General features: G+C 31.3%; 1 protein-coding gene across 4 annotated transcripts in view; it reads left to right on the forward strand.

Annotated features, from left to right (window-relative positions):
• The first annotated feature begins 1,862 nt into the window (after positions 1-1,862).
• Positions 1,863-27,961, forward strand: part of crq (croquemort) — a 97,150-nt gene continuing 71,051 nt past the window's right edge. Inside the window, exon 1 of one of the 4 annotated variants that reach the window (XM_072529134.1) lies at positions 1,863-2,022. Coding sequence is in view for 2 of the 4 variants with exons in the window: in XM_072529132.1 (XP_072385233.1) it covers positions 2,214-2,219 (6 nt within the window). In the remaining 2 variants the exon portion in view is untranslated. Of the gene's footprint in view, positions 2,023-2,103; positions 2,220-27,021; positions 27,472-27,961 lie in introns of those variants that run through there. The other 3 variants (XM_072529132.1, XM_072529131.1, XM_072529133.1) reach the window with 3 other exon arrangements.

The following is a 27,961-nucleotide window of genomic DNA, read 5'->3' on the forward strand; positions in this document are numbered from 1 at the left end:
ATCCAATCTTTCGTGCCTTGATCAGGCTGAGCAATTCTCTCTCAGTATTTGCTCTTCTTAGGACTTCCTCGTTTCTCACCCTATCTGTCCATGGTATGCGGAACATTCTTCGCAAGGTCCACATTTCGAAGGCTTCCAACTTGTTAATGGAAGATATTTTCAACGTCCATGTCTCCATGCCGTATAACAATATGGACCATACATAGCACTTAACCATTCTGTAACGGAGACTGTAACTTTGTACTAACTATATGTCCATTTTTGTCCCTGCAATTGTTCAGCCGTGGTTTAAATTCTTTTCTGTGTTATTTGGGATGTTACATAACTTTGTTGTTTCATTTTGTTCCTTTGCCATTTTTAGCTTCACAATAATTGCTACTGTTACGATAAATGTGAGTCATACCCTAAGCTGTAAATCGGGTCCCCGCTTATACCTGCTATTGGAACTTTCCAGATGAGGATCGAATAATATCGTTCCGTCCCAACCGAAAGTTAATAAACCGGCAGAAATTTCTAGACAAACAAATCTGGTATAAAACGGACGATTTGAGATTTAAAAGGACAGTCGAAAACAAGTGTCGATTAATAAATTGTTCGCGCGGCTATTTAAATTGTAACCGGTGTGAATGTTTTAAATAAATTATATAAGTGTAAATAAATTAATATTTAAGTGTTTTCTATGTAGATTAAATAAATAAATGTGTGTAAATAAACTCATGAAGTATTGTAAAGTGTAGAACATTTTATAATAAATAAAGTCAATAAATTAGATTTCACTACTAAGAATTTTGGAATGTGATTGTCAGGTGACCAATCAGGCGATTAGTAACACAGACGATATCTGTGGGAAAGAATCTAGAAAAAGGTAGTGAGCTTCTAAACGTAAAGACATTTTAAAAAATTCAAAACTTCCAGACGAATTTACGTGAACCTGCGGATGCCTATTTTTTGAAACAAATTTCCATAGAAACAGTAACAACATCGAAACTCATCGGAGAACAATAATATTTCGTCACCATTATAATTTTATCCACGATGTATAGGTATTAGTAAGGGGACAGAAATAATCTATGTGAATGAAGTCTACAAGTATATATTCTGCAATATTCCGATGCATAGAGACTGTTGTAAAACTCCCAAGCAATGATTTCCAATCTACTATGTTATGAAAACTGTCTTATAGAATTACAATCCCTGAATAAGTTGCTCAAGTTTATCCAGACTCGTGGACTCCTTCAGATCACTTCTTAGCGACTAAAATAGTTGCTAAAGAAATTTGGAATGTGTAAAAAATGCGGGAAGTAATATGAACTTTGCGGATGATACCATTTTTATCAGCGTATGATATTTGTAAGAAAATATTGAAACTCCGGCAATACTGCAACAAGTTGTCTTTGGCACAATTCCGTGCTCCATATCACCATCTTTGATATCACTGACACTGATATACAGACGTAGACATAATAAGATTTTTATGTCTATGTATACAGTAATAAAATAATTCTTTTATGGCTATGTATACAGAGGAAGTCAGCCCGAATGCGAATTATAAAAATGGAGCATATATTTAATTCTTAAGTTCTTTACGGTAAAATCATCGAGCAAAAAGACAACTTTTTGCTCGATGGGTAAAATTCAGTAATACAATACCTATTTTATAGGATCTCGATAATGAATAATATTTGTGGATTTAGCCTGAAATGTGGAAAACGTTTATAATTGAATGATATTTATTTGCAAATATGTTAATGATAATTGGATGATTGTTTCAAAGTTGAGGCATTATTCAATATTTAAACGATTGTCAAATCAAAATTCGGAACATAACATAATGAAGTGCACAGCTGATTCGTGTCCGTTGTCAACTTTGTTTTGGTTTGTGTCATAACGTGATGTGTAAGAGACAATAATAAATATTAATTATTTCGAAGTACTCTAAGCATAATGTGTTAATTGTGATAGGTCATAATACAAACGATTTTTTATGTAAATGTTATTGCTTTTGTTTAATTAAGTGAATAGGTAAGTCAGACCATAAACACTATATTTCCAACATGTAGGTATTTTATTAAAATCTGTACAAGAAAAAGTAGCTCATTATACAGAACTATATAAAAAGACTTGTCTAAAAACAAGTGTCTTTTTTGTTTTAACAGTATATTTTGTTTAAATTAATTTATTGTGTCGTGAATATTTCTGAATGCTGGTTAAATATGCTGGTAAAAAATATACTTTTACTTCTTGTTTTTTCATTTTAAATTTTCATTGTTCACTTAAATATCTGAACACTGAAAAAAAAAGAAATTAAAATTTTTTAAAATACAAAAATGAACTATAACTATATATCTACCTAATATGATAAATATCTGTATATATCTATATCTCTTTAGGCTTTTATAAATCCAGATTTCCAATTTGACTAAGTTGAATTCAATAAGTTTCAAAAGTGATTTCTAAATTATAAGGGTTTTTAAATATTTTCTAAAAAATTTATACAAAAAGGAATAAAAAAATAGACAATATTTTATTCACAATATTATAATCTATACTGCAAAGCTTTAAATTTTTTGTTCTTATTACATTGTTATATTAGTATAGACACCAGTATCCCAGGTAATGTTTGTTTTTTTTTATTGTAAGGTTAAGTACAGAGCAATATAAATTTAATCGCGAATTAAAGCGTCAATCTTGGATAACAGCTGGATTGGTGAAATCTATAAATACTAAAAACTTACTCTATCACAAATATGTCAAAGATCCAGATAATATAGATAAAAAAACTAACTATCTTAACTACAGAAATCAGCTCAATAAATTATTAAAAAGCGCCAAAAGAGATTATTTCAGAAATCAGATTTTGAAAAACAAAAATGTATCTAAAAATTTATGGAATATAATAAAACATTTGAAAACTACAAAAGAAGAAAGAAATATTCCAGAAATAATTACAGAAAATGAAACTAGTATTAAAGACAATACAACTATCTCAAATACTTTTGTTCGTTACTTTACAGAAATTGGAGAAACATATGCTAAAAAAATAATACCACCTCAATCATATACTCCTACATATAAATATTCAAGCCATTCAATATATTTGACACCGGTCTCTGAAAGTGAAATAGAAAGCATTATAAACAACTTAAAGAATAAGAAGTCTCCGGGAATTGACAAAATCACCTCTCAAACAATAATAAATATAAATGGACAAATCAAAAAACCATTAGTTGAATTAATAAATCTAATATTTGAAACAGGGGAGTGTCCGGATAAGTTTAAACAAACTATTATAACTCCTATCTTTAAAAAGGGTGATAAGCGTAGTTTATCTAACTATAGACCTATTTCACTAATCACAACATTAGCAACAATATTTGAAAAGTCACTTAAAACCCGACTAACTACTTTTTTCAACAAACATAACATTATATTATCATCTTCACAATTTGGGTTTCGTGAAGGTATTTCTACAAGTGATGCAATTACAGAACTTGTTAATAACATATATGATAGAGTTGACAAAAATAAACCTACTGCCTGTGTATTTTTAGACTTAGCGAAAGCATTTGATACGGTCAGCCATCCGCAATTGCTAGAAGCATTGGAAGCGTGCGGAGTACGCGGAATTTCACATAAGTTAATTCAAAGTTATTTATACAAAAGACAACAAATTGTGAAGGTAAATAACACTTACAGTGATCAGCTTATTCTACAATGTGGTGTACCCCAAGGAACAGTTTTAGGTCCACTATTATTTAACGTACATGTAAATGACTTATATAACGTAAACACTGAAGGAAAAATAATCAGTTTCGCCGATGACACTGCTATTATGTATAGTGCAGACACTTGGAAAGATTTAAAAAATAAAATTGAAGTTGATATGTTTAAGATAGTTCAATGGTTCAATTATAAAGGATTGACAATTAACTTTGAAAAAACATTTGTTATTCCATTTTGTAGTAACAAAGTATCACTACCTTCATTTAATCATATAAACATTAACTGCATGGAACGTAACATAACGATAAAAACAACCTCTAATATAAAATATCTGGGCATAACTATAGACTCACATCTAAGATGGGATAAGCATATGAATGAACTAGCAAAATGCTTGAGAGCTTTAGTTCCAAAATTCAAATATATAAAATCAATAATTGACGTAAAATATTTAAAAATATTATATCACTCTCTTGTTGAGTCTAGAATTAGATACGGAATACTTAGCTGGGGTGGTGTTTTAAAAACATACTTAAAAAAAGTTGATATTTTACAAAAGAGAATACTAAAAATAATATTATATAAACAACGTACTTACTCAAGTCATCTTCTATTTATTGAAGCCAAAGTAATGGACACAAGACAACTATATATGTATTCCATGTTAGTTTACATATATAATAGAAAACATATACTTCATAAACTATGCCACCCTTATGAAACCCGCAATAAAACAAATAAACATGTAAAAACTGGAATTAGCAAAAAAAGATTAGGTCAAAGATACCTCCTTTATCAAGCTCCAAGAATATTTAATGCCTTACCTGATAAATATAAAATATACCTAATTACTCTCAACTCACTAATAATGATAAAATCAATATTTAAAAAATATATTCTTAATTTGGATCGCAGCTATATACAAAATTTAATGGATTAAGCAAATAATAATTCAGTCATAGTAATAGTAACTAAACTGTTTAGTAATAGTTTTTGTCATCAATTATCTGATTATATTATAATTTTCATCATCAAAACATATAAATGCGTTATACAAACTGAAATAACTGAAATACAGAATTATTGTATAATTAGAATTATTTAATTATTTATATGTAATTATTGGATTGTTAATGTATCAAATACACAATGCACACACGACGCCCGTGCTCGACCATTTTTGGTTTTAACGGGTAGTATTAGATGTTTATTTTTTGATGTGTAAATAACATACTTAAATTATTGTTCTTTTTATACAATGTATATGAAAAATTAATAAACATTATTATTATTATAATCATACAGTTTGGATTTTACCTAAGGCATAAAACTGACTTGAACATTATTTTATGAAACAAAAAACTGATTAGGTAATTGAGTGTAATTTATTTATTTATAGTAATATATCAGATTTTTGTTAAATGATTTATCCTGTATCATTTTATTTTTTGTATTTTTTTGATAATTTCAGATTAGTGAAATACTTCTTATTATTTAAATCATGTCCATCCTCCAGGGACATAGTTGTCTAAGTTATTTATAATAATGTTTTTTAAATGCTTCATCTGAAAAATACTGATTATATCATTAAGAATTTTAGAATGAAAGATCGATGGTTTTTGTTGGCCTCTATTTTTTAAACTTTTGTTCTGTTATATATCAAAACCTACCAGATCCACTACAAATATCAATAAAGGACACTTTTTCACAAGGAAATTTCGTAACAAAACATGCTTGTGTAATTAATAAATAAATTCCAATGTGTCAAAGCAAAAATGAGAGAAAAAAAAGTTAAAAATGGACTAAAATCTTTCTTGGTGTGAAAATAATTTTTCTGTGCAAATTTTTATTTTGCAAGCAAAGTTGTGGATCGAAATCAAATAGATCATTGTTGCAAGGTAAGGATTTTACCTTAACGGAAAAGGTGAGTCTCTAGCTTTTAAGGAAAATTTTTCCCAGAAGGATTACTACCTACAGTCAATTATGCTGTCCAGATATACAAATTCTATGACTCTCAATTTCCTGATTGTTGATGAAAATAGGCTGGTTGTTTCTGGTGCTCAATCGCATGTCTTTGGTTTTGTTGATGTTTATTTTTGGACTAATCTTCTTTGATTCTTCTTGTAATCTGTTTATTTTTATTTGCACGTTCTGTTTTGTATGTGCTATATTCACTATAAACAGACTAGATCTTCTAGTCTGTTTGTTAATCCCCAGTAAATTCCTCTATTAAAGTTTATATGTAATGTCCAGCTTATAGCATCTTGTGCCTTCCAGTTCCTAGTCACCATTCGCATCTATCCTCTATTAGATTTTTCCTTTGTTAATACGGAATCCAGTACAATGTCAAATAGTAGAGAGAATAAAACACAGCTCTGTTTTACTTCGTTTAGCACAGCTATATTGCTATTTTTTCTGGTATTCCCACTTCCTTGCTTCCCATATCGCCATATGTGTGAGTGTGTCGAAGGCTCTCTTGAATCCACAAAGCGCCTGAATAGTGGAGAGTTTAATTACTGCTACTGTTGTATGATTACTCTAAGTGTGTAAATTTGGTCTATGTGTAATCAGTTTGGTCTGAAGCTGGCTTGTTCCTTCCTTAAGATTGGTCCCACACTGTTTGTCAATCGGTTGTTTATAATTATTGGTCATAATTTATTTATGGTATTGGAAGTGTGATTCCTCTCTAGTTTCCACAATATCTTTTGTCACCCTTTTTTAGTATGTTTATTATAAATCCTACTTTTCATTCTTCAGGCAACTTTTCCTCTTTCCAGGATATTTGCAAGAGTGGTTTGATTAGTGATGTTGTTATGCATGGGCAAGCTTTTAACAACTCTGGTAGAATGTAGAATATAGGGAGGAGAAAAAGATTTTGGAGGTTAAACATGGGCAATACAACTCTAGTGTGTGATTATTGCAATAAATCAGTATTAAAAGCTATATATTATGCAGTATTTGCAAGAAAAGTGCTTTTCATAAAAGCTGTAGCCACTGGTACAATGCTTATTAGCCTACACAAATACAGATTTTGTTCATTAACAGAGGTTAAATTATTCAATTCTCAAACAAACATTATTAAAATCTCAACAAATTTGTTGTTTTGAAGCCTGCAGCATTTTAACAAAGCAATTATAATAATAATAATAATAAAGGTCTTTATTTTTCCTTCAAATTCATACAATACACAAAATATATAAATTATATATGCATAAAATACAATAAGAAAGAAAAAATGCCGAAGATCAGTTGGTGCTGATTTCAAGAAATCAGTACCTTTGCTTTTCATCTTAAGCAAGAGAAAAAAAATGTATATAAAAAATATATAAATATATAATATATTTTTTTGCATGGTCTGTAACAGTCAATTAAAAACCATAACCAATAAAAACATTTAGCATTTAAATATTGTCCAAAAACTATCACACAGTTTATACATTCAATCGCTCGCAGGAATACTGCGCCCTGAACTCATGGCACTGTAGACGCAGTTTTTTGTTTAGAACTGGGATTCGGCTCAGTATATTTACTGGCTTTTTCTTAGAACTTTGAACAACTTGTTGCAAAAGTCTTCATTTTCACCCTCAGTTTCACTCACATCCATTTTTTAGTCAACTTTAATATAGTTTTAACAACAAACTACTACAAACGTCAGAAAGCACTCAAAAGTGAACACGACCTAACACAAAATGAGCTGTTATGACTGACCATCTGATTGATGCAGAAATAAGGAAGTCATCTCGTTTCAATGTTTTGGATTTAGCTTGTTGTTTCCCTGTACCGCATGGACTTAGCTTATTTTTTTGTCTATGGGCATACATTATGGGCTTTTTCTCGTGACCTGTCTCGTTCTTGCCTTATTTAAAGATTTGACAAGATGCAAACTGGAATTTACTACAGATGGCGTAAAAAATGTAATTTTTTAATTTCAAATAAAAATGGACAGCCTGTTTTTCCCGTGTAAACTTCATTGTTCTAATGTGGCTTCAAGGCATTTGTAGAAAGCCTCTTTTTCTTGTTCAGCTGCTCGTTCTGTTGGTGCATAGCACTGAATCAATGTTACCTGTCTTACTTTGGTCCTAATCCTTGCAGTGATTATTCGCTCTGAAACTGGATTCCATTCCATGAGAGAGTTTTTGTGGTTTTACTAAAAAGTAGGAAACACCGAAAGGGATCTAGAAGGAAAACTGAAACAGTGGAGAGAAACTCTCGAGGAAAAAGGTTTAAATATTAGTAGGACAAAAACAGAGTATTTGGAATGGACATTTAAAGATGGGGTTACTAAAACTAAAATATTAACTTTAAGTAGTGAATTTATTGTGAAAGTAATAGTTTTAAGTAGAGTAGGAGAGGAAGACAAAACAAAACCAGTAAAATAGATTAAAGCAAAGAGAATATTGATGAGTTTTTATATCAAATACACGATTATGCCCTCCTAGGTGTTCATATCTCTAAGATTCATTTTTGTTTCTCATTATTTATAAGTGTTTAGACATTAATTATTACATTATAATGCAGATATGTCAATAAAAACCCGTTAATCTTTCGACTTTTAAACCAAGTCACTTGAAATACTATTGTAATTTAATTTTGTGATCTAATCAATATGTCTATAATATTTGATTTTTTTAGGAATAATAAAAATTATTAACCTTTTTATATGATAACTAACGCATTATGCGTTTCTGATTACTTACACTTTGTTCCCATTTTCGTGTAAATATTCATTGTGAAAGATTTGATAAAGGTCTTCTTCTAAGTAAGTCTAACTTTTATTACACATTTAGTATGTAAACAAAAACAAACACACATATTGCTTATAAAAATTATTAATTATCTATTCTTCTTCAATGTCATTTCCTATTATTCGAATTTGATGTACTACTCTCTCAGGTTGCACAGCCATGATATTTCCAACGTTTCTACGCTTCTCTTTCCTTGGATCTTTCTGTGCATAATTACTTGGAGCAAGGTGTATCTCTCTCTACGTGTAATGTGTCCGAGATCTTCCAATTTTCTTGCTTTGATTGTATTAAAATTTTCATTTTTTAGTCATCCTTCTCAGAATCTCTTTGTGGTGTATTCTGTCCACGATATTTTCAGAATTCTTCTATACACAACATAACTCTTAATTACAACTTTAAATCTCTTGTGCAGAACACTCTTCTGATTTTGTTGAAGTTTGCCCGAGCCTTTTCTCTCCAGATTTTAGTTTTCTAAAATTAATCATGTCTCGAGTTAATCGTCGTTCCCAGATATGCCTCCACTCGTTCGAGATTTGTTCCGTTTATTAGAAGATTGTCGTTGGTTCTTTGAGTTTTTAATATTCAATATTATCTATTACCTATGTGTTAGTATAATTTTTGTTTCCTTACATATTTTTTTTGATAATTAGATCTTCTACTTCTCTTCTCCTCTACGTGTCTCCTGGCAAGATCGCCATGCGAGTTAGAAACTAGCTTGTTAAGACATTACAACCGGCGTGATTGTAGAAACATCTTTTAACGTTTTCTCTGAAGACAAACCTACACTAAAAGAATACATTTTATTCACGTTTAATTCGTTCAATTCATACATTTTATTCATTCTAGTATAGGGAAATGTATAACCTACATTCTAGTATTCTAGTATACAGGGTGCGCCAAACGCACCTAAACTAAAAAAAAACAAAACTTTGGTTCGTTCCGTTGTTCCGACTGACCCTGTATAATCGAAAATAATTTTAAATTATAGACGTCTTCGTCTAACGAAGTTTCGTTATAAACATTTTTTATATAGTCCATAATTTAGCCGTAATAGAAGAAAGCCAGAGGTTTCTGACTGGCTGGACAAATCTAAATATAGTTGTCCTTATGGTTTGATTATCTAAGTTGTGTGTTTGTGTAGTGAGTGGGTTAATAAACAATTTATACAAACAATTATTTTTAAGAAAAGAATTATATAAGACTCCTTGTTCCCTATAAGGGAGAGGCCGGCAGACTTCGCATAGATTACCAATAGTCGATAGTCTGGTGGGTACTAACTACTCGAGTGAAAGATCATCATTTCGAATCCTTGGAAGAATTCGGTGCATGCTAATTTAGAACTTGAAAGACATTGACTATTAGGTCTACCACTAGTTAGTTACGGCATTAATCATACACTCTCTCTAATAGTGCTACAGCTCAAATCGAGCCTTGGTCTCCTCCAAACTATGCCTCCAACCTTGCCGGTCCCGCGCCGATCTTCCCCAGGTTCTCACGTCTAACAAATTTTGCGCGTCCGCTGCAACTTCATCCTCCCACCTTTTCCGTGGTCTTCCTTTTGGTCTTGCGCCCAGCATTTTACTATTTAGGGCTCTTTTTGGCAATTTTTCAGTCTCCATTCTCACTACATGACCAGATCATTGAAGTCTTTTAAGTTTAAAGAATTCTGAGATCGGTGCCTCTTTGAACAGTTGGTAAAGTTCATGGTTATACCTGGATCTCCATACTCCGTTTTCGTTAATAGGTCCAAATATCTTTTTTAGGGCTTTTCTTTCAAAGACTTCCAGCCTTCGTTTTGTCTCTTCTGTCACCACCCATGTCTCGCATCCATAACCTACTATTGGTCTGATAATAGTTTTGTAGACCCTGATTTTCGATCCCCAGTGTGTGTTTTTGGAGCGGAACACATGGGCGAGTGAAAAGTAAGCTTTGTTTCCCTTTACTATTCTTCTTTGAATTTCTGGTTCTTCTGTTCCCTTCGTGTTTAATGTAACTCCCAGATATGTGAAACTTTCTACAGTTTCAATATCGTCCTCTAATTCAACTGTGCGTCTGTTTACCGTAGCTCTTGCTTGTGTTAGTTTTTTTGTCTTTTGAATATTTATTTCTAGTCCGGTTTCTTCTGCCCCTGTTTTTAATTGTGAATATATTTCTGCCGCCTCTTCTGTTCTGCGAGACATGATGCTAGTGTCATTGGCATATGTGGCAATCTGATTTAATCTAATTTAATTAATTAATAACCATTTACCTAACTTCTTATAGATGATACAAAAACTGTAATAAGTACTAACCTTGGTATATGCATATACAAAGTTGTAAGTTATAAGAAAAACCTTAACCCTATGAAACTTGATGTTAATGTCTGTCACAACACTACAGCTGTCCTGGTTAAGTCCCCTTAAAACTCTGACGGTCCTTGGGGCTCCGAAAAAGCGAATGAAGGAGAACGCTGTGGTTCTGGAGACAATCGGTTCCTGGTTACCAATGGGTTGAAGTAGGTGTTTGGTTAAACTAATCCTAATATTAATCGTTATCCTAATCGGGTGAAATCTGGGTTTTAAATAATCATTTCGGCAGATTTGGAAGCCGGGTTTTTCAATCAAGATTCTTTATCATATTATGTTTTTCCAATTTCTCCCTTGATGTTCGGGGAAAATATTAAATCCAATCCCAGATTTTCTACCCGATTTTAAGACAAAAAAAATGCCGGTTAAGGCTTGGAGAAATACACCTCTCTGTGTGAGTTGTTGGCCAAAACTGACTTTAGCCGAGCGACTCTTGACCACTTTAGTTGATTACACTTGCGCATCGTATCGTCTATTGCCCATAAACGTTTCATAAACGGGATTCTGAGGGGTTTTAGGATTTTAATAATAAATTATATTAATTAATTATATGTTAGCAGTTGTGACTGCTACAGCAGTGCATTATCACGTATAAATGTTGCGTTGTCCCCCGGAACAACCATAAACGGTAATAAAAACGGAAGAAATAAAAAGGAGGATTTTACTAGCGAAGAGGTCTTCATTCGGATTAAGCAAACACAAAAGAATAGAAACTTACGCAAAAAAGCCAAACTAAGGTTACGACTATAAAGGCACATACACTGATATTGAAGAAGGTCTCTAATTCAATTAGAAGTTTTAAAGTATTAGATTAAGACTTTCAGTTACCATGCACTTACAAAGAAGAATACTTGATAAATCAAACGTTGGGGAATTTTACTCTAACTGGAAGATTTAATTATATCAGGATGAAAACATGTATAGTTGGGCAATCGAAAAGATGAAATTATCACGTGAACGCCGTGAGCTGGTTACGAGTTGCAATCCCCAACATCACAAGTAGCCCAGTCTGGTTATACAAAAATCATCGATTTCACGGCAAAATGTTTCGCAGATATGTGAAGCTTTTAAGACATAGGTGGAGGTTACTAGATGACGAATAGATAAAAAGAACCTTGCGTTTTTTTTAAACAATAATTTATGGTCAGAATTTGATTTTTTATCTATAAGTTTTTTCCCTTATAATTTAAATAAACAATATTTATACCATTTTTTTATATCAAGAATATCTTTATTTTCCCGATTTTTTAATTAAAATTAATAAATAATTTACGGAGATATTTGCAAAAAATCAGTTTTTTTGCACTAATTTATAAATTTTGTTAATTTTTTATTAACAAAACAAAATGTTATTAATACATTTCAACATTGAGGAATTACCGTCCTTTAAATTTGTGCAAAATTTCCCCCTGATCGGTCAAATAGTTTAAAAGTTATTCAATTTGTTTATCCCTGGGACTAATTATTCAAACCATTGAACTTGCCCTATGAATGATGCTAGACACATTTAACAAATTTCATAGGATTCTTTAGGACTTATACTATCTCAGAAGTTAAATGAATATTGAGTTTTCATCGAAATTATTTACAAAATAAACGTTTGAAAAAGGGGTATGTTTTTTACTTATAAACAATTGTAATAACTTGTATATTTTTTAAGCTACAGACTTGTACGTACAACCATTAGATAGCTGGTAGAAAAACTCATATTTAACAAAAAAAAATAAACCTTCTATGAACAATAGGAACGAAGTTAGCGACAATTTTTTTGTTATTTATATCTCCATTGTTTATAAACATTAAGAAGTAAAGTTTGCACAAATTTTGAATGAAAATCTAAACTTTATATTGAATTTTATAGCTATAAAATTCATCAAATTTTTCGAAACTTAAAACATTTCGAAACGAAGTTACTTTCGAAAGATCGGCATAGGAAAGTGGAGGGGAAACTGTTTTAGCTCCTCGCTGCAAAATTTAATATTATGGTTACGGATTTATCATTCAAAAGCTTCAACAGTTCTGTAGGAATTTCATCAGGTCCATTTGCTTTTTCATTTTTAGCGTTTCTTATTACGTATTCTACTTCTTCTTTCAATATGTCTGGCCCAGTTGCATTGATTATCTGAGTTAAGTTGTTTCTATCGTCTTCAAATAATTCATTCAGGTATTCTGTCCATCTTTTTATTTTATTCTCTAGATCTACAATAAGATTTCCATCTTTGTCTTTAAGTTTACCTATTTGGCATTTCTTTATGCTTCCTGTTATCTCTTTTACTTTTTTGTGCATATTGAACGCATGTTACTTTTTCTCATAGGTTTCCATTTCTTCACATTGTTCTTTAATCCACTCCTCTTTGGCTTCTTTTATTCTCTTTTTTATGTGTTTATTTATTTCTTTGTATTTGTCTGGGTAATTATTCATCTTTCTTCTTTGTTCCATCAAGTCTAGTATATCTTGTGTCATCCACCCCTTATTCTTTGTTGTTGTTTTTGTAAGATGTTTCTTTCTTGCTGTTTGTATAGCTGTATTTATGTACTTTAATTTTTGGTTAACGTTGTTTGTATCGTTAATTTGTTGCTGCACTGAACGGAGGTTTTCATTTATTTCTTCTCCTGTTTCTTGTCGTATATTTTTGTTTCTAAGTTTATTTAAATCTAGTGCATTTCTGTGTGGTCTTCTAATCTTTGTTGGTCTCGCCTCTATCACAGTAACTACCGGGTTATGATCTGAGCCTTTATCAGCTCCTGGGTACGTCTTAGTACATTTAACAGCATTATGATACCTCCTTGCTATCATAATGTAGTCTATTTGATTTCTCACTATTTTTTCTTTGGTATGTTGTGGAGATGTCCATGTATATAACCGTCGAGGAAGTAATTTGAAAAAGGTATTTGTTATTACGAAGTCTTCACTTTGGCAAAATTGAATCAATCGATCTCCTCTGTCATTTCTGTTTCCAAGCCCATATTTTCCTACTTGTGCTCCTACCTTACCTTGACCCACCTTGGCATTAAGATCGCCCATTAATATGTTAATGTATGGAAAGACTGACTTAATAAGTGAAAACAAACAACCTGCAACAAAAAGGTTCAGACCTGACAGTGAAGTCGAATAAATGAATCAAATTTTAACTTTTAAATCAATGTATGTAAAGAAAATAAAAAAAGTAAAGTTCAATAAACATTGCAAAATTTAATAAGGCAAGTGATGAAAAAATCGACTTATTTTATCAAAGCAGTAAGGCAGATTAGATCAATATTGTATATCATATTTGTAAGAAAAATAGAATAAAAATCAATATTGTTAATTATAAAAATACAAACAATTATAATTAATATAAGGAATATACTTAATAAATATAATGTGTAAAAAATTACCTGAAATTTAATTTATAAAATATATAAGTATTATTACATCACTGATATAAAATGAAAAAACATATGTTGATTTTCCGGGATTTTCCGAGATTTATGGGGGGTGAAAATTATGTCATCATTGTTAATACTGCGACAGACTATTCGAGCAAATTTAAAAAAAGTAACTATTTAGGGTGAATTTCAAATGGACTCAATTTTTCCGAGTTTTCCCATATTTTCCGGCCAGTGAAAACTATGTAGTTATTCATATTTCGACGAGCTACCCCAGAATAAAAAAAAGATGCTTGTAGCTGCAAAGGAAGCCGAGATAATGTAAATTTTTCGTACGTGTTGCAATTTGAAGTTCCGATGCCGAAAAAAAACGGAGCTGAAACAGATATCCTCTCCACTTTCCTATGTCGATCTTTCGAAAGTACCGTCGTTTCGAAAAATTAGATAAATTTTATAGCTATAAGTTTCAATTTAAAGTTTAGATTTTCATTCAAAATTTGTGCAAATTTTACTTCTTAATGTTTATAAAAAATAGAGATATGATTTTTTAAAAAATAGTCACTAACTTCGTTCCTATTGGTCATAGAAGGTTTTTTATTTTTTAATGTGAGCTTTTTTACCAGCTATCCAATGGTTGTACGTACAAGTCTGTAGCTTGAAAAATATAGAAGTTATTACAATTGTTTATAAGTAAAAAACATACCCCTTTTTCAAACGTTTATTTTGTAAATAATTTCGATGAAAACTCAATATGCATTTAACTTCTGAGATAGTCTAAGTCTTAAAGAATCCTATGAAATTTGCTGAATGTGTCTAGCATCATGCATAGGGCAAGCTCAATAGTTTAAATAATTAGCCTCAGGGATAAACAAATTAAATAACTTATAAAATATTTGACTGATCGGGGGGAAATTTCGCACAAATCTAAAAGATGGTAATTCCTTGATGTTTAAATGTATTAATACCATTTTATTTTGTTAATAAAAAAATTAATAAAATTTATAAATTAGTGCAAAAAAACTGCTTTTTTGCAAAGATCTCTGTAAATTATTTATCAATTTTAATTAAAAAAGCGGGAAAATAAAGATATTCTTGACATAAAAAAATGACATAAATATTGTTTATTTAAAATATAAGGGAAAAAATTTATAGACAAAAAATCAAATTGTGACCATAAATTATTGCCCAAAAAAAAACGCAAGGTAAAACTAGGAGTATCTTTTCATCTATTCATCATCTAGTATCCCCCACCTATGTCTTAAAAGCTTCAGATATCTGCGAAACATTTTTCCACCTTTTTTTTAACCAGACTGGGCTAAAGTTCGATTACAGTGTGCTGCGTACACGGCTTTAATATCAAAACAAAATACTACCCTAAAAGGTACAAGGTACAACCTGCGCAAGACTAAACGCTATAAGCGGAAAACTTTAGCCTGTTACTCATGTTTCTTGTATTTGAAGGTCAAAAATTATAACGTATCTTCGATGATTCATAAACTGTATTGACTGTATTAATTCAAAATTATTATTTATACACAAAATTGTTATCTTGTTTTTAAATTCTGTAACCTTCTAAAATGCATATTGACCCTAATTTTGAACTGAACGAATAGTTATAATCACTATTTATAAGCAAATGATTATTCTATATTTAAAGTATTTCAGTGTTTTAAACTTAATTTACGCATTATACAAGTACTACTTTTAACTACACAGTGGTCTTAGTCAGAGTAATTAGTATAGAGAAATAAGGCAAAAGCTGCAGGTCCAAAAACTTGTCGGGTTTTTGAGTGTTATGGACCTGATTAATTAAAACCTCAGTTTTCTGCAGTAGGTTTGGCGAACTTTTTAAATTATTAATAATTTGAGGCTAAATATGCATTCTTTTAAGTTACTTTTACCGTCTAAAATAGAATCCACAGTTAGAATGCTGTGTAGGTAAGATGGACAATGTATTTCTTACGAGAGAACGGCCGACCACGTTGCCGTTTTGACCCGGAAAATACATGTTCAGACAAGTCGTCCGATCTTGACTTATTTGACGACTAGTTCCACTGCAGTTCGTTTCATTTTTCCCAAAAAAAGCCTAATAATGTCAGATTTGCGACAATGCACCCACGATTTTCTCGGGGAATTTATTGAATTGTATAAAAGTTTTTAAGTAGTTATGTTTTAAAACCAAGTAGATTGCATTACAGGTTTCAGGAATTATTTGGCTTAACGATGGTTTGGATATTATGATTGTGAACTCCAAGTCCTTGACGCTGCGCCCTGTTGTAAGATATCTGAGAGTTGCTATGAGTCTTTCATGGGGTGTAATGGCTTTTCTCATGAGGTGTCTTATTTCAATATGTATGGTGTTACCAACTCTAGCAATTGACAATAGGCTGAGGTGTCCATTCGCAAATAATTGCGCCAGTCATCTGGTTCGCCTCTTTTAGTAACGAGACGTGGGAATACTGGCTTCTTTTTAGAAGCCCACTCTCTTGACCATCTTGTCTTTTCCCTCTTCATCCCCCTTTTCCTCAGTCGTAGTATCTTTATAGTTGAAAAAATAAAAGAAAGCAGCCGTGTTTCCTCCATAATAAAAAAAAAAACACTAAACAAACTTCACACAACTCAAGACTCTGAATTAGAAATTGTTACGATAATATTTTGCTTACCATAGGGTAAGAAAATAGGGGTACTTATAAAATTGGGGAAAGAAACTAATGGGGGTCAAGATAGGGCAAGCAAAATAAACGCTACTATGCGAACGGGCACTCAGGGGTTAGTTGGAGAGCTGGGGTCGTGAATAAGTGAACGACAAGGGTTCGGATTTAGGCAGCTAAAAAAAATGGAATAAAGGGGTTACTTACGTAAATCTCCTGGAACAAAAACGAAACAAAGACAAGAAGAAATACCTCTAGCTATTTAAATGGGGACGCAGCTTCGAAGAAAACTTCCTGCTGGAAGAAAGAAAGTTTCTTCCTTCCTAAAATAAAGAAACACAAACAGGTTAGGAGATTTTTCTAAAATAAATAAAAAAATGGATCAGAGAAACAAATCAAAACGTTTATTTTTGTCTCATACAAACAGTTATCAAACATACAGATTGCACAAAAATTATTAAAAGTTGCAAAATACAAAATTACAAAAAAAACTTACATATGTTGCCTGTTAACAAAGGAGATTGCTTCAAAATTCTTCGAAATGGTTCCTAGGTTATCTTATTAATATGGCTAAATTAAAATTGAAGGATATCCTTGTTCATGAAAATATATAAGATTTAACTTTTTCTATAAAACATCTTTCTATACAAGCAAATTAAAAATTGTCACAACAAAAACAAATTAGAGTTAGCTGTCAGATGTCACATTTAATTTTGATGACAAAATAAACAAAAGATTGACAGCAACCACACTTAGTTTACAAAATAATTCTAATTATTGCCAATTCTTAAATTTAAATGAAAGCAATTATTACTTTTAGCAAAAAATGTCTGTCTTTACTTTAAAATTAATATGTTAAATGTTACCTTGATTTCACTGTTTAGCACTTAACTTTAAAAAAAAAACTTGTTAACATCTATCTGGACATATTCTCCAACAGGGACAAAACAACCATTTCTATGCTCAGGAACGAACAATCAAAATATGTAGAATTAGGTTCGGTGGAGGAAGCAAGCTGACGACGGGGACATCCTATATAATAATTTTCCAAATTTCATCAGTGCCGGTGTATTGCACAAATCTTATGGTGATTACTCTGTTTTAAACTGCCATATTGCAAAGAGTACTATCACCTTAACCGGTCTTAGGACATAACACAAAAAATTTGAATCGACTCGCGATTCCTAATTACCGAAACATCTTTCTACTCTGACATCTCTCGCTTCACCAACTCCCTTAACTCAACTGTCCCTCGCCGGCCGGTCTTTCCAAACTAGACACAAAATACCTCCCTCCACGCTTCTCACATAAATTCCTTACGACTTCAAATTGTGAAAATTAACCTTGAATCTCTTCCGGAGTTAATGCGTCTCAGAGAGGAAAAGCACAATACTTGCAATATTTTTTCTAAGAACCTCTTCTCAACCGGGATATTTGGGGCCTGAATGTAAACAAATCGTTGTTCGACGACAAAAAAATGTTGAAATATTATAGTTAGAAATAACATGTACGAAATGGGGAATTTTAAATGTAAATAAAAAAAGTGCTAACACCTCTTTACTACGAGATAAACAAAATAGGCCTTTTATCGATTATTTTAACGTCGTTGCAAACAGACAAAACAGGGGAGTCTTTAGAAATTTTTAACATATCAATATTTCGTAGTTAAAAGAAAAATTTAAAACGCTACAAAATGAGGTAGAAAACGGAAGGAAAAACGTAGTGTGTATACACTGGACAAAACGTACATTTTGTCGTACGTTTTATATGACCCACAAAACGTACAATAAGACGTAGTGTGAAAACGGGCCTTAATAATGATTTTTATCGATCAACAACTGTTGTGTTTTTTGTATCCCCTTGATAAGATAATGATGGAATTATATATTTTTAAAAATGTTATGGCTTTTAGTTTTATGACGAATTTAATGTGGACACCTTTCATATTTTCATTTCTTTTTAACCAGCTAATAATAGTGTATTAAAAGGTAAATTATATGAACCGAAGGACGAATTTAAAAACACCGATAACTAATAATAATGGCTGTTGTGATGGCTATGACGCATAAAATTATCTAAAAAGTGCAAATGGGGCAAACGGTTACAAAACGAGCAACAGTTAGCAATGAATAGCAATAAATGACGAAAAATACTTAAAAGATCGAGGGTTAAGGTAAGGCTTTAGAAGCAGCATTGATGGTGATGATGACTTTTAGTTCTTTTCTGCTTATATTGCTTGTTACTCCAGTCGTCATAGACGAAAATGCCACTGAACCTCTAATAATCATACGAAAAAGCTGAATTTTGCCGAGAATATTAACTTTGGGAGTCCAAAAAATATTAATCAAAATTAATATTCTCGGCAAAATTCAGCTTTTTCGTATGATTTTTAGGGGTCAACTCTTTGACGACTGGACTATTGTGTAAATTCTTTGCAAATATTTCGTTGCAAGTTTTGTTTCCATAACAACATTTTCAACGTAACAACATACATAGTTAAAAAGTTGTATTTTAGGAAAGCCTTTCAATGTAGAATCTAGAACCCGAAAAGTCTAATTGTTGATTTTATAACTTCAACGATATTTGAGGCGTCTAATATTAAAACAGGTATAATCTGCATTAAAAACCTTTCCACAAATTTCCATGAAAAAAGCTTCACCAAAGTTATTCTTTTATTTTTGATTGTATATAATAAATGGTCATCGAAAGTGAATTGAATAATGCAGTCTTTGTCGGGAGATAAATCGTGGAAAAACCATTGAAATATAATGCCCCGGATAAGTTAACGCCGTAACTCACTTGCTATTGTAGTGATTTAATGGGATTGGCTACAATCGTTTTATCATACCTAATGATCTAGAATATGAAGAATTAATTTAGAATACCAGTACCCAATAGGCTCGAAGGCACCGTTGCTCAGTTTTGGTAGATTATGGTCGGAGTCGTTCTTAGAGGTCAGGAACACAAGAAAGAATAAATATAAAACAACAAAAAACAAATAGGGTTAGTGGACGAGAACAAAGAAACGTTAGGGGAGAAGTTGGAGGGTTGGGAAGGGCTCTTTAAGAGGGAAGACTTAAGGTTAGCAGGTTGAAAACGGAGTATTGCTTTGGGGAAAAACTAGGACGGGTAGGAGAATTTAAATACCTTGGCTTCTTCATAACGGAAAGTGGGACACTACATCGAGAAATTGCCCACAGTATACAAGCTGGTTTTAATCAGATAGATTACATCACATCCTAATAAATGCAAGACATCTTAGAGCAGGCCAGGCTATTCTCTGATCGAAAAATCGAGGAAATACTGAAAGGAAAGAAATACAAGAGGTGGTGAGGCCTGCGTTGGTGTATGGCGGTGAAGATGGGCTATAAAGAAGGTTTAGGAAAAGAAGATGGAAGTAGCTGAAATGAAAATGCTACGGTGGATGTTGGGTAAGGCTAGAAGAGACAAAATCAGGAACTACTTGATTAGGGAAAGATCCAGGGTGGCTACAGTCTCAAAAAAGATTCAAAAACAAAGACTGCAATGGTTTGGAGACGTCACATCAAACGTAGAAAGATAGAGCTCTTAGAAGATGAGGGAAAGAGAGGTAGAGGAAATCCGAGAAGGAAAATCTATTAGAAGTTCACCTAATTTTTGTTGCAATTATTGTTTCATCATCATCATCAGTAGCTCGACAACCCTTTCTGGGTCCTGGCTTGTTCTAGGATTTTCCGCCATTCTGTTCTGTTCCTTGCTTTGTTTTTCCAGTTGGTAATCTTAAGTGTTTTCAGATCTTGTTCCACTTGTTCCATGTATCTAAGTTTGGGTCTTCCCTTTGACCTTCTTCCTACTGGTGTTTGCCTCATAATATGTTTTGGTGTTTCAGTCTCCAACATTCGTTCAACATGGCCCATCCAGCGCAGACGTCCGATCTTTATAGATGTTATGATCTCGGGTTCATTGTATGTTGTGTATAGTTCAAAGCAATTATTGTTTAGCTCAAAAAAAATCTTAAAACCAATTTAAGTAATTGGGTATAGAAAATGCTTAATAAGTAATGAAGTATTATAAAATAACATTTATTATATACTAAATAATTAGTATTTTATAAATGCAATTCTTTGTCCTTTCTTGTTCATTGTTAGGTTTGGTTTTAGACAAAATAGATCTCAATGTGTTTGTTGTTTTGAATGTTGTTGAAATGTTAAATTTATTTCCTATCCTTTTAAGTTTTTCTGATAATCCTTTTATGTATGGTATTGTTATTTTCCTCGTATTATTTCTTGTGTATGCTGTAGGATCTCGTTCTAAATTGTTCTGTTCTATTCGGTCGATTGTTGAAAGTTCCTTATTTATAAACGATAAAGGATAATCATTTTTTAATAAAACAGATGTTAATAAATGTTTTTCCTCCAAGAACGAATTTTCGTTAGAACAAATAACTTTGGCTCTATCGTATAAGGATTTAATGATTTCCTTTTTAATATTAATATTGTGATTTGATTTGATATTTAAATATCTGTTGGTATGTGTTTGTTTTCTATACACCTGAGTCTCATACCCTTTTGTCTCATATCATTTGAACATAAACATATTTTGTAATCCCAAATCTCTACAATTCTTAGGGTCTTAATTTTGCTACGAAATTAATAAAAAAACGTAATTATCTTTTAAAGTACCTCGTATAAGACTGCCAAACCTGATATTGAAAAAACGAGAACTTTGGTAGAGTCCAAAAATGTAAAAATATACAGGGTGTTTCGTTAAAAAAAAGATAAGTTTGTTTCACCCCGTTAATATGGGTGGCCCTGTATATGTGAAAATATTTTTAAAGTATGGTTCTATCTGTGATGTAACTTTTACTTTAATTATTTTTTTGTAACTCTTACGACAAATGAGTAAATTCCTCGCACTAATGCACTAACTCTGTATGTATAGTTCTCATCTACTTATAGGTACTTACATAGACAAGGCTTAGGATATACTATATGATTTGGTTTTTTTTGCCCTTTAGCGAGATACCAAACATTAAGACAATATAAATATAATTTTGCAAAATCTGATCGTTATGCTACTTGATATTCTTATTGGGACAACCTTTAAACTTTGCAAAATAAGAGATTGTTTCTGGGTACTTAATTTATCTTTATTTCAATACCATTGTTTTATAATATAATTTGAATATCAGTACTGATCAGTTACTAGCTAGGTGCAATTTGTTTCACAACACTTCAGTCTAAAATAATTATCAACCGAAGACTCGCAACCTTATTATTGATAAATATTTTGACTGTCTAAAGCAGTGGTGCTCAGATGACTTAAACTGCATGGGATCTACCACATAAACTGCAAGCGTCCGGAGATCGACAGTTATACTCTGATTTTTTGAAGTTTACTCCACTGTTATGAAATTTTGACACTAATGGCATTTCATAGCTTAATTATTAAATTATACCGGCGATTTTTTGTGTTTCATGCATTATTCTTTTAATTTTTAGATTTTTAGTCTGCTTTTATATAAAAAAAAACAGTTGTTTTTAGAACTCTTTAGCGACGTATTAGTATAATATAATATTTTTGGATTACCGTCGAAGGCCGATATGATCAACCAAAAAAGAAGATGTATTTGGTAACCTTTCTAGTGACTTTCTTGGGTGTGAATATGTCTTTTTAGTTTACTCCTCCTGGTTTAAAAAACAAAGCATAGTAAAAAACAATTTTGAAAATAAAAAACTTTATTGCACATTTCTAGCTAATAAAAAGTTGTAACTACAGTGGGTTGTAAATAAAGTCATGTTTTTCATATTAATTCTATTTGAATGTTGATGCGTGGCACTGCATATCATCCACAAGTATTTCATATGATGGTACGTAATTACGGAGGGCCAAACGCAAGCATGAAGAAAGATGTTCGTCAGTTAGCCGATTACGATATTTTGATTTCACTATCTTCATTTGGGAAAATGCAGACTCACATAAGTATGTTGAACCAAAGAATGCTGTGAGCTGCAGAGCTACTTGTCTCAAAGACGGATATTGATCAGACGATATGAAAGACCAAAATTTTGTATCGGTCGCTCTGGATTTTAGATGTATATCCGAAATTATTTTCAGTACCTCATTTTGGACGGAAATGATCTCCATATTGAACGTAACGGATATTTCAGTGGTTATTTTTTCCACATCTTGACAAGAAAATGGATTAAACATAAATGTTACAATATCTGTCAGTTTTTTAAAATCAGCGAAGCGTCTTTCAAACTCACCATGAAGTGTTTGCAGCTCCGTTTCGTAATAAACATAATTTAAATGAGCGGCTACCCTTTTTTTTCAACGATGGAAAGTTGTTGGCTCAATCTATTCATCGGATAATGTACGAGGTCCATTATTATGTCTGCCTCTAAGATCGTTTGGTGATTTACCTACCATAAGTAGGGTGTTCGGGCGATGAACTTGCCAGTACTTATAAATGCCTGTTTGCATACAGAAATTCTATTTGAGCCTTTTAAAACAAAGTATGAAAAGTTTGATTTTCTTTCTTGCTTGCTTCCATTTCTTACTTTGGATTGGTTTTGCTTCCATGAGATGTGTCTTGCGTTTTTCGACGTCCGGCTGAATAGTTTAGTTAAAACACATTTTTTTTCTTTTTCAGTTAACTGTTCCATGCATTTTTTTGGACACCTAAAAAATAAAACAGCTATTTTAAAATTCAAGCCAAACTTAATGGTAAAACTTACTCCGTGACTAGCAGTACATTGGGTGTAAGCGCATTATAAGTGGGTACATCTATGCTATCTACGCTAATATACTGATATGTAAAAATTTGTTTTCAAATGAAATTAATTCGTGCTAAAAGTTATCAACCGATGTACGTATAATGCACATACACTCTATGTACTACTAGTGACAGTGTAGAACTTTTTTACTTATCTACACACAGATCCTACAGTCTTTGCATTAACGTGCTTTCCGTTCTTAAAAACATATGGCTGACCTTGTAAACGGGCTATTTTTCTTGCATTGTTTGCCCAACTAGCAACATTCCTTTTTCTTTTACTGCTATCACTAGTGGTATCAGCATCTTCTTCACTATCACTGGATGACATAATTTTACTTGAAATTTTTGATAATTCGCAAATATTAACCTATTTTGTACAATACACATACACACGAAATGAACGTTAAGCGTGTCAATATCCAACTGATCACTATAGTCGGACTATTTTCAATTAAAGGTGACTAATCTACAAATTGAACTAAACGGTAGCGGCAACCATGTAAAATATCAGCAGTAAATTCTTACCGGGGTCATTTTTATTGTGTATGCTTCGCCCATGTAAATAAGTGAAAAAGTAAGATAGTCCCATAAAAATTTGCCCCCGTAACAATATAAATTGGTGCGATTTACGAGTGTATAGTGAGAAAAGTTCATTGAATAGTTTGAAACATCGGTAAACTTATCAATATTTTGCTGGTCTATATATATTTACGTTCTTAGACCGAATGGGAATGGGAGAAATATGATATTTTAGTTTATTCGTTCCACATTATATGTGTGCATAGGCGTAGTGTGTTCTATTTCTTGGGAATATATTTATTAAATAGACTTTATTATTAATTTTAAAATAGTTTTGAGGTAAGTAAAGTAAATTTGAGGCAAGTTTATTCTTTATATAGTATTAACCCATTAACGGCCGCTCAATATACAAAGAGAAATTTGACAATTTATTAGATTGGATTAAAAACACATAAATTAAGACTAATTTACAACCAAAAAGATTTTTTTCTCATTTTCAAGGAAAACAGTACAATTTTTAATAAAGGAACATATTGTAAATTGTATATTGTGAACATATTGTATATTGTAATTGAAACATTCGGGTGTAGATGCATTCTACACCTTTTACATAAATAAATAGTATTACTTTTGCATATCCTACATTCTTGCACTATCGTCTCTTATTGTAATGTGACCAATATTGTCGAATCTGGTTTCAATCTGGTAAAGCAAATTTAGATTGACGTCCATGTACTAAGTTTGACACTGATGTATCGGTTTCTTCACTATTATAAATTATAAATATAAATCTATGTCGGCTCATGCTTTCTCTTATAATGTGCATTTCTTTATCCTCATCCTTTGGCCAATGCATATCAACTTGAAGCAGAGTGGGAACGAGATAATATACATATGCTAATAATTTATTTTTAAATCTATGTTATTCATTTCAAAATCGTGACGGTTATTCTGCGATGCATAAATATTTGTAAAATATAGAATGCTCTCAATTACTTTTTTATCAAAAAGAGTGAAAAAACTTCAATATATGACTTGCTTCTATGGTTGGCTTTTATATTGTCTAAATATCAATCAGACTATGTTGAATTACTACTGAGCACGAAAGAGTATCTGTTGTTACAACTTGAAACAAATTTGGGTTTACTATTTTTGCCTGTTTTTTTCTTTGGACGTTTTATCTGTGGTTCTGAGGAATATCATACTAAGAATCGTCAGAATTCCCAATCACTTGTATTTCATATGTACCTACAATATCCGATTTTATTGATTCTTCGCAAATAATATTATCATCAATCACATCAGAAATTTTCTAATCTAATCTCGGCGGCAAATAAACCACATTAAGTGAGTCAGTATTTTCACAATCTGAGTCTTCTTCTAACAAAGCTATTAACTCTTTAGTAGTTAGTGCCATCTTCATTTTATATTTCGAGAATTTACTGAAATAAACAAATGCACTACTATATACCCGCATTTACATGATAATAGTTTAGCTTACTTCATTTTAATTTATATGAACTTCATAATATATTTTTACATTTATATAAACAAATAAACATAAGGAAACTTTCAAATTAAGTTAAAAAAACAAATATAACGTTTACAGCACACAGCAATTCTATAAATAGAGAATGATGTGTAATGACGAGATCGTATGTTAAAATTTCAGATTGTTTAGTCTAATGAAAAAAATAAGTATTTTCCAAAGTTTTCTGTTTATTGAAGTTCTGTATTAGGCACTCTCTAATAAGAATAAAATTTTACTTTAATTTGTTAGACAACTATAAGATACCTGTCAAAAGACACATGATAATTTAATAATTATATCGGTCTTAGATTTAATTTTTACTTAATTACTTATGTGTTTAAATAAATAATTAAATCAATTCAAATCAAGCTAAAACAAAACAAATATAACGTTTATAGCAGACAGCAATTCTATAAATAGAGAATGAAGTGCAACGACGAGATCGTATGTTAAAATTTCAGATTGTTTCGTCTAATGAAAAAAATAAGTATTTTGCAAAGATTTCTGTTTTTTGAAGTACTGTATTAGGTAATTTATAATAACAATAAAATTTTATTTTATTTTAACTTTTTTAACTATAAGATACCTGTTAAAAGACACATGATAATTTAATAATTATATGGGTCTTAGATTTAATTTTTACGTAATTACTTATGTGTTTAATTAAATAATTAAAAATTTTTTTGGTACGCCTCTGCAAAATTGATTAGTGGAATATGATTTCGTTGCAAAGTTATGGTTAAGGGCTTCGTTAAGTGCGATGTTGCCAAGTAATCACCTTCAATTACAAATTGTTTTAGTATATTTTACTTTTATTGTTGAGGGGAAACCCCGTACAAGTCCCGGACATGTACGGTTTTTCTCCTCACGCACGACTACAATCAGCTGTGCTACGTTGTAACGTAATATTTTGGGACAAATTTTAAACTAAATGGCTATTTTACTTTAAAATGTAAAATTTTGGACTTGTACGATTTTCGAACTCACCGATTCAATTGTCACCCTGTATATTAGGTATATAGTACTCAAAAAACCCATTTGCAACCTGACTGGGTCAGTGTACCGACAAAAAACTTGTTTCCCTGTACTATTATCCTTGAGTATTTATTTGCTAATTTTGTCTAATTTATGTTTCATGAGTAACAAAAAATATATAAATAAATGTTTATATTAATACATTAAGATAAGCGTTAATTATTTTCCTAAAACATGTTCTGTTTTATTATTGCATTCAGTTTTTAAAGTCTCAGTTCATTTGTTCAGTTACTTAAGTAGTTTTGCAAAATATTTACATTGTTTTTGTTTCAATTCCAACATCGCATTTATTTTAATAGAAATTTTATTTATAATCAACTATTTATCTTTTTTTTAACTGTTCATAATCAAATGTTTATTGATAATTTGATTTTAATTTCATTTACAGGTTTTTTTATTTTTTTGATATTTGATTGCATCCAACAGCCACTTTTTAAATACGTAACTGATAAAAAATAAATCCATTGTTAATCTCATCCCAAACTGTTTTTAGATTCCGTCGGTTCTGGTTATCAACAAACGGACCAATGTTTACTTCATCGGTTTAATTTTTTTAGTGTCATATAATCACAATGGATGTATGAAGTTGACCACGAGTAAACATTTGATAAGAGTCAACGTGCACTTGAATCTGATTAATCATTATTTCACATCTGCATACATATCTCACTACAAAGATATTTCATAGACAGAACAGATACTCATGCAGTCACTACTGTGTCGGAACTCCCATCGTTCAGGATACCGGTTTTTTTAGTGAAGTGTTTTCGTGCAGTTTCTTTTTGTGAATTTTGTAAGTTAAATTTAGAATATTTACTTAACTATTAGCACATAAAATAATCTCTCATACTCTCATGTAATAGAAGCAACGCTTTTAAAAAAATCAGGTTTTTTATAACAATTATTCTCTTTGTCATTATAATAGTGGTTATGTACTGTTAACCATTAATAAAAGATTAAGGATTAAATGTTTACCATTATTATTAATGTTTCTAGATATCAAATATTTTTATTTCAATCCAACTCTTTTTTTTTCATGCATACATTAATCTCATCATATCCCTTCTCAAAATTATTTTAATATTTCTTATAGCCATATATTTCTTAATCACTTTCTTCCATTTAATTCTGTCCAATGCTTTTTCTTTCCAATTAGCAATATTACTTTTTTAAAAGTCTTTTTTATCTTTTGTACTGACTTCAGTGAGAGTAAGGGCTACTTTCGACATTCTTTCCTTTCTCACTCTTTCAGTGTGTCCTAAATATCGTCTCTGAGGTTTGAT

This window comes from Diabrotica undecimpunctata, chromosome 4 (assembly GCF_040954645.1).
Source record: "Diabrotica undecimpunctata isolate CICGRU chromosome 4, icDiaUnde3, whole genome shotgun sequence".
NCBI lineage: Eukaryota > Metazoa > Arthropoda > Insecta > Coleoptera > Chrysomelidae > Diabrotica > Diabrotica undecimpunctata.